The following is a 13673-nucleotide window of genomic DNA, read 5'->3' as shown; positions in this document are numbered from 1 at the left end:
TCGCTAAAACAATAGAAAGCAGTAAATGAAAACATTTTAAAGGCCCTTTCCCACTGGGCACTAGGGCTTTCACTTCTAGTATTTTTTACAGATCGACTAGTTGAAGCCACTGCTAGTCGACTAGTCGTTAACATACCGTATTATGTCATTATAAAGAGTGCTGTGGCACGGCTTTTCACAGCAGTCAAGTTACCATGACAACATATTCTCACACAAAACCACGTGTGCACGGTTACCGCAACATAACAAGACCAGCATTTAGCTGCAACAGTAAGGAATGGAAACAGACTCTCCATATGACCGTAACTGCTGTGTCTCTCGTTAAACAATAATCCATTTCCATGGTCGGCGATGGCTATGCTAGGCTTAGTAGGCTAGCTCGATACACAACACAAACACTCTACCGTCTTATAATGACTTCTAATAAAACGAATGTTGTGAACTGGCAAGAAATGGGCTGTCCTCACTTACTGCTTTGATCGCGCAACGATTTTATACTGTTAAACAACTATATCCTGTAGAACTAGTCCCCTTGTAGTGGACAATGGCTCACTCCTGTGTGCAGACACGGACTTTCACTTTGGGTGAACTCTGGGTGAACTCATCAACTGTCTTTGGGATTATTAACCCTCGGTAGGGAGATGCTGCTAGATGTGTGTGACTGGATAATAATATTCTGTTCATAATGGTTGTTAAAAATAAAACAATAACTATAATCGAATTGAAATTAGTTCATTAGGACTTAATAAGTCGACGAGTCGACTTTTCGACTAGTACCTACAAGATCGACTAGCGGTTGTACTAGTCGACTAGTCGACTAGTCGAATAGTCGACTAGTCGGTGAAAGCCCTACTGGGCACAATAACGATATGTTGCCGACGGCGTTCACATCAATTATGACGGCTTTATCGCTGTGGTGTACTGTGGACGCTACCATCCACTTCAATTGAAAAGCGATATTTTTTATAGTTATCGCACCCAGTGGGAAAGGGCCTTAACACTCATATTTTCTTTTCTCTAATTACAATATAAATATGAACCCTTGTTGTAAGAAAAACTAAGTTGTCCTTTAACTCTAACAGTGTATAAATGGAACCAAATGGACACGTCAGGGTCCATTTGGTTAATCATTTGGTTAATTCCATTAATGTTAGACTTGTATGGGTCAATTTAGACCCCCATAAAGGAACCCACAAAGTTCCTGGAATCCACTTTTGAGAAACACTGATTTAGACTATATGTATATGGCTGCACTGACGCATAGCTACACCGTACAGCTATGCCGACTGCCGTCACTGACATCCCTGCCTCTCTCTTGTCTCCATCACAGCCAAAGAGCAGTACTTCATCCCAGGTGAGTGCACGCACACCTCTCTCATTGTCTCGCTCCTCTCTATACTCTTATCTCCATATTTGTCATTTGTCATATGTGTACTTTTTTGTACCTGGGACCCCACCAGAAGCAAAGGTAAAAAATGTTCGGATTTTTGCACAATTTGAGATTTGCACAAATGTTCCCGATTTAAAAGAAAATGGCAGATCTACACGCTCGCAAGTGCCGCGCTATGAGCATGTAGATCTGCTATTTTTCAATAGCTAAAGTATATAACAATGGTTAAAGTGATTACAAAAAGTGACACAGTCTTGCGTTCCAGCTCTAAATGGGTTTAAGGAGGCTTCACACAATGACACCTTCTCCTTCAGCATGTTAACATGGGTCGACGTGTGTCCACTGAAGGTGGTTTGTTTAACATTATGAACCGCTGGGGTCATGATGACCTATGTTCCCGCAGCCCTACAGTGTGTTACCTCAGTCTACGATTTAGTGCATGTGGGTGTGTGTGTGTGCGCTTGTACTTGTGCGCGCGCGCGTGCGTGCGTGCGTGCGTGCGTGTGTGTGAGTGTGTATCCCATTCCTCGGTTCTGTTTATCTAATGGGTTCAGTCGAAAGAGCCCAAAGGAAGTCCCTCTTTGCTTTGGCAGGAGCACACTCACCAACAGGGACATGAGAGAGAGAGAGAGAGAGAGACAGTGGGAGGGAGAGAGAGAGAGAGAGAGAGAGAGACAGACAGTGAGACATAAAGAGAGAGAAAGTGTCTGCAAAGCTAAGGAAAATAAAACCTACCAGAGAGGATCCGAGATTCCTATCAGCGGATGTTCCCGGACCCCTCGACAAGACCACTTCCAAGAAAACACCTAAGAGGGACACTGTGTGTGTGTGTGTGTGTGTGTGTGTGTGTGTGTGTGTGTGTGTGTGTGTGTGTGTGTGTGTGTGTGTGTGTGTGTGTGTGTGTGTGTGTGCGTGCGTGCGTGCGTGCGTGCGTGCGTGCGTGCGTGCGTGCGTGCGTGCGTGCGTGCGTGCGTGCGTGCGTGCGTGCGTGCGTGCGTGCGTGTGTGTGAAAGCGAAGCTTAGATAAAGCACCAGCCCCGGCTCCTCGGAGAACAAATGGAAGCGCTATGTAAGCAGAGGGAAAAGATCAAAGTCAAACGTGATTAATGAAAAATACACCCTCCCGGAACGATAGCGATAAAAGCCAACACACGTCACAAACATGCACACGCATACACAGTACACACACACATGCTCACACGCACGCACACACACACACACACACACACACACACACACACACACACACACACACACACACACGGTAACGCGCGTACACACACGGTGCATGTTCCCACTGACAGAGCAGGAATTCCATGTTTTTTAGTACGTTGATAATGAGGCTCTTGGCTGCAGGAGCATCACGAGAAACTCTCCCAACTCCAGCAATGAGTCACCCTGGGCCTCCGAGAGGAAAAACAGGAACGTCCTGCTCCTCTCCTCTCCTCTCCTCTCCTCTCCTCTCCTCTCCTCCCCACCCCCGTCAGACGGCTACAATACCGTCGTTGCTGTCAACGCCGGTAGGTCAGCGGTGCGAGTGGCGATGACTCAGGCAGGAAGCCACCGGGGGTTCTTCGGCGTCTCGGGGATCAAAGCGCGCCGCCTTGTCGTACTTTCATTGCTTCCTGCCGCTTCCCGCCGTCTGGGCCCCCCCCCCCCCCCCCCGGCGGAGGAGAGTTCCCTAATGACCACGGCCATTACTGTGTCTGTCGGCAGCCTCCGCGATAGCTGCTCCAGTGACACATCAGCGACAGCGCTGGGGGAGGTTACTTCCTTCGCTTGGTGAACAACAGGAAGTTATTTCCGTGCAAGCATGCATGGTACTCTCTTTCAATGAGCAGGCAGATAGTGATGTTTTGTTTTGACCTGAACATAGGGGTTTTACTTTAGAATCGGGACTGTGTGCTTGTTAGCGCCCCAACAGATTAAAGGACAAAACTTAGTTTTTTTTTACAACAAGGGTTCATATTTTATTCATTAGAGAAAAGAAAAGATGAGTGTTAAAATGTTTTCATTTACTTCTTTCTATCGTTTAAGTGATTTTAGTGACATTATAAGCCCATTCCCAAGATGCACCGCAATCTTCCATGGGCAGATATGACTTATGGGGGCTAGTGTAAATAGTAACAAAGAAATTGTCAGCTTATTGTGTCTAACAATACATATTTAGCCACTTGTATGCATGCCCCCAACCACTGAAATCAAAATACTAAAATGGCTAAACGATAGAAAGCAGTAAATTAAAACATTTTAACACTCATCTTTTCTTTTCTCTAATTACAATCTAAAATATGAACCCTATCAAAAACTAAAGTTGTCCTTTAAGACCATGGCAAGATCGAGGCATCGTGTCATTGGTCGAGGGCCTGTCCGAACCGTCCCGAGAGAGAACGGGAGTTCCACGCGAGTTCTAAGCGGAACCAAAAAAAACGCACCCGTAACTCTGAGCATGTGCAAATGGAACCCTTTTGGTTCCATTTGCTACGAGTCCAGAGTTAAATGTGCGCGGCAGATTGTGCGGCCTGCTGGTTAAGTGGCTCCCGGAGCCTCTCCATACATTATTGAGCAGCGATGATGTAAGCGGCGGGGTCCTCTCTCCTCACGTCAGGTCTATTCATAGACGGAGGAGGTCGCTCTGTCCCGTTCTCTCTCTCTCTCTCTCTCTCTCTCTCTCTCTCTCTCTCCCCCCCCCCCCCCCCCCCCCCCATCTCCTTCTCGCGCCTCTGTGACGGGAGCAGGATACACGTTCCTTCTTCTAGTCTAGTGTAACACTCCGCTTCCCCCCGCTCTCTCCTTCTGTCACCTGTCTCCTCCTCTCATCCCCTCCTCTCTTTGCGGGCACTTGGAAAAAGTACTGGCATTTTTTTAATACTGCCATGTAGATATATACTGCCAATACCGCCATGTAGATATACTCTGTTACAAGTAAAAGGCCTGTGTGAAAACTTACCTGAGTAAAAGTACAACAGTGTTGGCATCAAAATGTACTTGGAGTACCAAAAGTACAAGCTCACAACATGTCGCGATGTGATTTGTTGTGAGCTTGTAGATCAATGTATAAAATAGGGCTAAATGCTTAATATCATTTTATATTTGCAAAGTAACTACTAACTAACGTTTTCAAATAATTGTCGTGGAGTAAAAGTACAATATCTGCCTCAGAGATGTAGTGGAGTAGAAGTAAAGGTAGGCCTATTTGAAATTGGAAATACTCCACTAGTGGAGTAAAACTACCTCAAAATTATATACAGCACTTGAGTAAATGTAGTTACTTTCCACCACTGGCATTTACTGCGTGTCCCTCGTGCCCCCCTTTCTCTCGCTCTCCGCCTCCACCTGTCTCCTCTTCCTCTCAACATGTCATTTCAAACACCTCTCTCTCTCTCTCTCTCTCTCTCTCCTCCTCTGCGTTTCTTGTTCTCGTCTTTTCTCCAGGGTGCTCCGCTTCGCTGCAGTTGCATTCCTTAAATCCTACCTGGCATCTCAATTGCCCCCCCCCCCCCCCTCTCTCTCTCTCTCTCTCTCTCCCTCTCTCTCTCTCTCTTCCTTTCTACAGCTATGTTTCTGCTTTGTTGGACCTGGTGTTCTTTTCAGCCCTTCTCCTGTCTGAAATAACGTGTACCCCCCACCCCCACCTCTCCCTCCTTTATTCCCTCACTCTCTCCTCTCCCATGGTTGTTGTGTTCATGAAGGCCAGACTAGCTAGTGGGATGTAGGATGTTCTTTGAGTTTACAGAGCATCTCGGGTCATAGCAGCCATGCAGAGCAAACTGCTCCCCCAGAACTTCCAGCGGATGACAGCTGGACGCCAAGCTTTCCACGGAGCAAAAATATTATCCCAATTCTGGATCTGCTCCATCGTGTGTTTGGCTCGACTTGTGCTACCCGACCAGGGCTTCAGACTGGAGAGATTGGCTTATTTTTATCGCTCGAAAGATTATAATTTTTTTTGCTATTTGCCGCGAATACTCTTATATCTACTTCCATTGTTGAATGCAAGTGAACGGCCACCCGGAAGTACCGTGAGACTCTGTGAGAGAAGCGGGTTTCAACAGCAGTTTATAGTCCAGCAACACCTGGACCAATGGGCCGCAATTCTCCTTTAACAGCTTGCAAAATGTACAGAGGAACAGGTATACAATAATGCTAAAAGGAGAACACAAAAAGCCCTGAGGGCTTGTTTCCATTTTGGTCCTGTATGTATTCAATTCATCAAGGAGACAACACAATAAGACATACAATACTACACAAGAAACCATCAATAGAAGGAGCAGTGAAAGTATATTATTTACAGCTTTAGGCTACGGACCCCCATAACGGCATTTTTATCTCAGGGACCCCAATTCTTTATTGTAAAATATATGGCGCACTTTTTGATGGCGGTTGGAGTGTTGGTAGGGCAATAGGGCATTCCACATTTTGACGGCTTACTAGTAGAATGAATGCATCCCCATGTTTGTGCTGAATCTGGGGGGCTCCCTCTGGTGTTTCTCACTTCTTCAGTAGGTCTGATATTATTTCAGAACACACTGACGCAGGCGTGGTTTGCCTCTGTGTTGCTCCTCTCAGGTACGGAGGACAGCCGTCTGAACAACGAGTGCAACAACGACCCGGTGTGTCCTCCCAAATGCCGCTGCGAGTCCAACGTGGTCGACTGCTCCAACCTGAAGCTCACCAAGGTCCCCGAGCACATCCCTGCCTCCACCGCTGAGCTGTAAGACTGAGTAGACCTCATATACACCCTAACCCTAAGCCTAGCCCTAACCTAGCTCTGGTCGAGAGACGCTCTGGACGCTCGTTAAACGACTAGACCGGGATTTCTCATCCCCTACGAGCGCTCAACTTGAGTCAAAATAAACTAAACTACTTCACTACTCACCAAACCAAAGGTAGTTTTGCGTTGTTGAAAGTCTATTCTCTGCGGTGGAAAACCTCTCAGCACCCCACCCACTCTGTAAAATACATTATTTTGGTCATGAAATCAAACGCATCCAACACGACCGCCGCTTATTTCCGGGTTGTGAACCGTTGTGTCTGCGGTGGCCACTGGGTGGCTCGAGGTGGGTGCGTTTTATTTCATGACAAAAATAATGTATTTTACAGAGTGGGTGGGGTGCTGAGTGGTTTCCCACCGCGGAGAATAGACTTTCAACAACGCAAAACTACCTTTGGTTTGGTGAGTAGTGAAGTATTTTAGTTTATTTTGACTCAAGTTGAGCGCTCGTAGGGGCTGAGAAATCCCGGTATAGTCATGAGAGCTAGCCCTAACCCCAACTAATGCCCCACTTGATCCTACCACGGCGTCACACAAAAGCATCAAAAGTAGCAGTTCTGCATGTTACATGCTACAGTATACTAATCCTGAAGAGTAACAGTTTTGGACATACAGTATGAAGGTTCCACCTGACCGAGACGATATGAATGTACCTCTATTATGCACCTGCACCTCTCTCCCTAGTTTATAGTTATATATATGCATTATTCAAATAGTTAAATAGTAATGTAGTAATAGTAATGATATGCCCAAAATAGACATGCCAGGTTTGAAAGCAATTTAAACACTGGCTAATGCTTAATTTATGCTGCGTTTGCATGACGGTGTCGCCGCGTGCCGAAAACGTCAGCTCTAATAGCTATTTAGGTCTGCTATTTTCAGCATGTGACAGCCATCGCACGGCAAAGTAAAGAGTTTAAATCGGGCTCAAGGCTGTCACCTTTTTTTATGTGTCTATTTTTAGGATGGTTTACAGTGGATAAATGAATGCGTGTGTGTGTGTGTGTGTGTGTGTGTGTGTGTGTGTGTGTGTGTGTGTGTGTGAGAGTGTGTGTGTGTGTGTGTGTGTGTGTGTGTGTGTGTGTGTGTGTGTGTGTGTGTGTGTGTGTGTGTGTGTGTGTGTGTGTGTGTGTGTGTGTGTGTGTGTGTGTGTGTGCGTGCGTGCGTCTGTGTGTGTGTGCGTGCGTGCGTGTGTTCTGCTTCTCCCTGCAGTCGTCTGAACAACAATGACATCACCACTCTGGAGGCGACGGGAGTGTTCAAGAACCTCTCTCAGCTGAAGAAGATGTAAGGGAAATATACTCACATGTCTCCCACCCCTGGGGGTCCAGGGACCTCCAGGGGTCCTTGAGGGGGGTTCCAGGTGGTCCCCAGATCAATGATCGATAGTAAGGAGCCGAATGGACCCTTACAGGTCTGTAACTCTTGAGAGTGTACAAATGGAACACTCTCAGAGTTATGGTGGTCCGTGGGAAAATGCAGGGGTTCTCAAAGTGGGGACCCCCAGGGGTCCTTGAGTGGGTTCCAAGGGGTCCCAGCAAAATGTGCTGATATACTGTATCATCAACATCTGTTTAACCACTTCAACCCCAATGGGCCTATCAGCTATTTTCAAAAACAGACTTGGCACCAAATCTTTACAGATGGGGGTCCGTGGCCAAATATATATATCAATCTGGAGGTCCTTGACATGGAAAAAGTTTGAGAAGCTCAAGCCACTGCTGTCCCACAAGACATCATTTGGTGCAGAATGCACTTAATCGGTTTCAAAGGCCCGTGCCAGTGGTCTGGTGTGTTTAGCTCGTCTGAGGACCACTTGTGGTTTAACATGACATTACTGCTGACCATCTTCCAAAGCACACGGCGGTTTTGTTTGATTTTCGAGGAAACCAACTTGATTCATTTCAGTATGGTATAAAAATCATCTTGCAGGGACTTGACTTGAGACTTGCTTAAGAAAGATGATCCCACATGCGAAATATATCACGGCGTGGTTATTTTTTATTAGAATTGTTTCGTCACAGTTGTGCCGTTGTTGCGTTTTATTGCATTTAAAAGCTTGGGGTTGATTTTTTTTGAAAGGTCTACTCTAGCTGAACATAGTCCCCCTGGTGAAGAGATTGATTCACAAACAAAATGTAAATGTTCGAGATATACTGTAAATGTTTCATGTATGTTTCGTGACATTTTAATAACTTGGAGAAAATGCAAACAAGGGGGGGTAAATGTTTTCACCAGGAGTGTTCAGATTTTAATTTAATTCAGTGTCATAATAATTGGAGTGAACAGCACGTTTCGCATCGTGTCTTCCTCTGGTTATTGATGTATTGATCGCGTAATGGTCCTTGTTTAGACCAGAGGACTCCATTCTATAAATGGCTTCTAAATCAGTTTTCAGTTTTATGAAAAGCTACATCTACATTAGTGGTTCTCAAACTTTTTTTAAATCACCCCCAGAGTCATATGTATTTGGCTGCGGACTCCCATCCCAAAATATTTTGTTTCAGGGACCCCCAGAAGCAAAGACTTGAGTTAAAAATGTTCTTTAAAAATATACCCTACCAGTCAAAAGTTTGGACACAGCTCTCATTCAATGTGTGTGAGAAGCTCTGTCCAAACTTTTGACTATGATTTCCACTCATTTTCACGAGACCTGCTTTCCAAGCCTTCATATTTGGATCTGCTGACCTTTTGCCCTTTTGGTTTCTCCAGTAACCTTAGCAACAACAAGATCACAGAGATTGAGGATGGGGCCTTCGAAGGGGCGGGGTCTGTCGTTGAGCTCCACATCACGGCCAATCAGATCGACTCGGTCCGCAGTGGGATGTTCCGCGGTCTCGAGGGACTGCGTATGCTGTGAGTTGATGAGCTCTCCCTCTCTCTCTCTCTCTCTCTCTCTCTCACACACACATACGCACACACACACACACACACACACACACACACACACACACACACACACACACACACAGTATATGTTTGTAGTAATATATCAACATTTTAGGTTGACAATTTTTGGAATGCCATTTTCAACTCGTATCACAAAAAAAAATCTTGCTGTGTTATTTATGAGCTAATTTCATTAAGCGTCCCGCGAGGCTTGGCCAATGTGACCCTGGGCGTACAATAAACTTTTGAGCGCTCTGTGCCAAGATGTAGGCCAGATGTAGGCCACGCTTCGTTGGGGCCTAGCTCCTTCCAGGAGCACCGCTCAAAAAAGCCAATCTCCAAGCTCACATCACGACAACCGTGTGCAACTGAGTAGGATATACCAGGCATAACTCCGAACCTTATGGTAGCACCAACCTGAATCCTTTCCTAGATGTTTTCCTCACAAATCTACTTTAAACGAGAGTTTCATCCCAAAAGGCTTTCTTTCTGAAAAACATCTCGACAAATGTTTGGGGTAGGAAATACAAAATCCCACCCAGTGTGCATGAGCGGTGTAGGCTGCTCAACAGCACCGCTGGGTGGCTGCAGCTGGTGTTGCCGTGCTCTCCCCCCCAAAAATACAAACACACACTGTCAAATGTTGAAGCGGCAGGCACCGCTCAAAAACAACATGTTCTCTCGTGAGGACCAGGATAATGTCTGTTTCTTAAATCCCATGTACGTGTGAGGGCCCCCGTAGGTCTAGTATTACAACAGACAATTTGAGCAACTTCAGCCGGACAGCGTGGTTATTGTGGCAACCCCTACAACCCCACCCGTTCACTCAGATCAGCCAACACAGGGATGCTGACAGAACCCATGCTTAAAAAACCCCAGGACAAAAATCCACTCGTCCTGGACGATTTGCCCTCCTGGCCCCCAAACTGTGGAATAAACTCCCTGTCGCACTTAGAACAATAGACTCACTCCCTAGCTACCGCCATGGACTGAAGACTCACCACTTCAGACTCCACCTAAACCCATTTACTGTAACACTCCCCTTCCCTCGATGACCACACATGAAGCTAGATTAAAAAAAAAAAAAGTTTTTAGACTTTTTTTTTGTGCCTAAACTGTAAACTGTAAACTGTGTGGTCTGTGTGTGTGTTCCAGGATGCTGAGGAACAACAAGATCAGCTGCATCCACAACAGCAGCTTCACGGGCCTCCACAACGTGCGCCTGCTGTCTCTGTACGACAACCAGCTGACCACCATCACTCCTGGAGCCTTCGACACTCTGCAGACCCTCTCCACCCTGTGAGTAGGGCTGTCCCCATCACCACATTTTACATGGCCAATTGGACATTCATTGCCACTCAAATAATTGCGATTTAATGACATTTCTTACACATGACACATAACCTACATTGACAAAGAAATTACTGACATATTTGTATATTTACTTTAAAGAAATCATTGATAGGGGCGCCGCTGGCCTGGTGGTCAAGGCGCATACCACATACTAGGCTATGATGCCTGCTGGCGTTGCCGGTTCGATTCCCGATCCGGACGACCTTTGCAGCATGTCATTCCCCATCTCTCTCCCCATTTCCTGTCAGTCTACTATCCTATCAAATAAAGGCATAAAAAAGCCCAAAAACAAATAAAAATAAATAAAAATAATAATAATTGATAGTGGAAATAGCCGATCTACAAGCTCGCTTGTAGATCTGCTATTTTTTTAATAGGCCTATATGAACATAATGTTTCAACGTGGAAACGATTGACGATTATGACAAAAACCATCACGATTAGACGATTACAGTATTTTCTGGACTATAAGGCGCACCTGACTATAAGGCGCACTGTCAATGAATGGTCTATTTTCAAACTGTTTTCATATATAAGGCGCACCTGACTATAAGGCGCACATAATAGACGCTACCGTTGCGTTATGCATCCAACAGATGGAGCTGTGCTAAAGGGAATGTCAATGTCAATGAATGATCCATATATAAGGCGCACTGGACTATAAGGCGCACTGTAGTTTTTTGAGAAAATTAAAGGCTTTTAAGTGCGCCTTATAGTCCGGAAAATACGGTATGTAATAATTGTGACAGGCCTACGCCTACCCGTAAGACCCCCCGCCTCTATCTCTCTCTATCTCTCTCTCTCTCATTGACATTGACGAAATCGTATAATAATTATTATTACACACACACACACACACACACACCACACACAACACACACACACACACACACAACACACGCACACACACACCTTCCTCAGATACACTGGGCTATCGATAACAACACCAGTAAGACTCCCTAATCGGGAGATAAGCGACCGTTGGTCGCTTATCTCCACAAATAGGCCAAAAGTTTGTTTTACCAATTATTACACTCTATGTGAACATTTACATCAACAAATCCCAAGTACAGGGCATCATCTGGGATACAATCCCTTTTATGCCCATATATGGAGATCCCTAACATAATCCCTTTCATGCCCATATATACAACAAATCAATGCAAAAACATGTTTTATAATCGACTAAGTCGTGTAATAATTAACCACTTGAGACACTCTCTCTCTCTCTCTCTCTCTCTCTCTCTCTCTCTCTCTCTCTCTACCAGCAACCTACTGGCCAACTCCTTCAACTGTGACTGCCGTCTGGCCTGGCTGGGAGACTGGCTGCGGAGCAGGAAGATCGTGACGGGCAACCCTCGCTGCCAGCGGCCTGCCTTCCTGAAGGAGATCCCTCTGCAGGACGTGGCTCTGCCCGACTTCCGCTGCGAGGAGGGTGAGACCACTGATCTCCCATTAAAACGTTTGAATTACATTTGGAGACAGTGTGCGGGAGGATTTTCTTTTCACAATTTGAATCTCTAGCTAGAGCAGTGGTTTTAGCCTCTCAGACCCAGAACTTGTAACATTTCGTTATGGTTACGATTTTGTCCACAATTCCATGCTGTAGTGATGTGTTAGGAGAGATGACTTGCAGGCAAATGTTGATCAAAATAACAATTCTTCTACATTCTCTAATTGTGTAGATTTCTTGTAAATTAAGTAATGCAGATGTTTAATGATAATTTAACTCTTGAGAGCATAACATTAAACCAAATGGACCTGCATGGGTCTATTCATTACAGATCTATTCCATAAGGGTCCATTTGGTTACCAAATCTCCTGGAATCCCTTCAAGGGCCACTGAGCTAGAGGATCGGGTGGCTACGTGGCCCTCACACCTAAGTCCACCCGCCTGCTCTTAAAAGGAGCTAAGCTCCAACATCTGGCTTTGTCCGGTCCCCCAAAAGATCTCTGGCGTCCCAAAAATGTCCAGGCTACGAAAAATGTCTCAAAGTTTGTTGTACGCCCAGATCCCATTGGCCAAGCTTCGCAGGACGCGCCTGTGATTGGCCGGCGGGACGCTTGAAGAAATTAACTCATAAATACTGTAGCACCGCTCACGTCACACTAGGTGTGATTTTTATATAAGATATGTCAGTACAGCACGTAAGCATAATTCCCCAGTTTAAAGTGAAAGGCTTTTTTTTTTTTTAAGACTGTGGCACCTCATCAGCCTTTGAATAAAGTGTCTCTAAACGGAGACAAAGCTCTCCCCTGCGTTTGGGCTCCCTTTGTGCGAAACAAAGTCGTCCCCGGACCGATGACTTCTTCTTTTTTTCTTTTTTACACAACACCCATTTCAAATAATGCATTATTAACGAGCGGCGCTCCAAAGTGATGTTAAATAATGACCGCCTTTGTGTCGGCCTTGTGTTTGCCTGAATAGATTGCTACTCAGCAGTTCCTAAGCTGCAGGTCGATGGCTCGCCGAGTGCAGCTATTGAGCTGTTTGCTGTATTGACCAGTCAGCCCGTTTGCTCTCCAGAATGAATGTTAGCCTCGTCTTCGGGCCGCGGGGGCTCCACTCCGCTATCTGTCCCTGCCGGTCGATATCACATTAGAGAGGCTTCTCTTCTCTAGCGTCTTCATTTTCCCTCTCTCTCTCTCTCCCCTCTACATTTATCACTTTCTTCTTTCTTCTCTAAGTTATATTTAATAGTCTCATGGACCTCGCCGATACCTCGGGGTATTGTGTCAGCTTGTTTTCGAGCTGTCCCGGCTTTGACTCCGTCTCCTCATGCTTGGGTCAATAACGCTTTTTTCCCCCCCTCTCTTTTGTCACTCCCATTCTCTATCTCTCCCTCGTCATTCATTCCTCCTTTCTCCTCAAAGTAGCTGACAGAGTACAGCATCTTGCAATTGGCCTGGTGTACAAGATACACTACACCTCAAAGATACCCATGTACCTGACAAACTACGTACTTCCTAAAGATCAAGGATGTCCATGATCACAACACCAGAGGCAGCTAGATTTCACACTATAAAAGGCTCTATTTCGTTCTCCAGCTATACCACCAACATGTGGAACGCCCTTCCGCAAGCCTTAAAGGAGTGCAAATCCCTAGCCTCCTTCAAAATTGGTCTGAAAAGTCACCTTCAGGCGGCTGCTACTCGAGACTTGTAAATAGACAAGTCTCAAGCCCCTTTTTTTCTCCCAATGTTTCTGCTTTTGTAATTGATGTTATCCTATGCAAAGTACTCTGTTCTATCTGTGACTGTCTGTCT

At 45.7% G+C, this 13673-nt stretch overlaps 1 protein-coding gene across 1 annotated transcript in view; it reads left to right on the top strand.

The window, feature by feature from the left end:
- Positions 1-13673, top strand: part of slit1a (slit homolog 1a) — a gene marked incomplete at both ends in the record, with an annotated part of 69671 nt that overhangs the window by 29309 nt on the left and 26689 nt on the right. The window contains 5 exons of the mRNA XM_080740767.1: positions 5960-6104; positions 7377-7451; positions 8877-9020; positions 10209-10352; positions 11675-11841. Coding sequence (XP_080596893.1) covers positions 5960-6104; positions 7377-7451; positions 8877-9020; positions 10209-10352; positions 11675-11841 — 675 coding nt within the window. The remainder of the gene's footprint in view (positions 1-5959; positions 6105-7376; positions 7452-8876; positions 9021-10208; positions 10353-11674; positions 11842-13673) is intronic.

This window comes from Nannobrachium achirus (genome assembly GCF_963921795.1).
Source record: "Nannobrachium achirus genome assembly, chromosome: 13".
Lineage (NCBI taxonomy): Eukaryota > Metazoa > Chordata > Actinopteri > Myctophiformes > Myctophidae > Nannobrachium > Nannobrachium achirus.
Note: the sequence above shows the minus strand (reverse complement) of the source record. Positions and strands in the feature narration are given on the sequence as shown.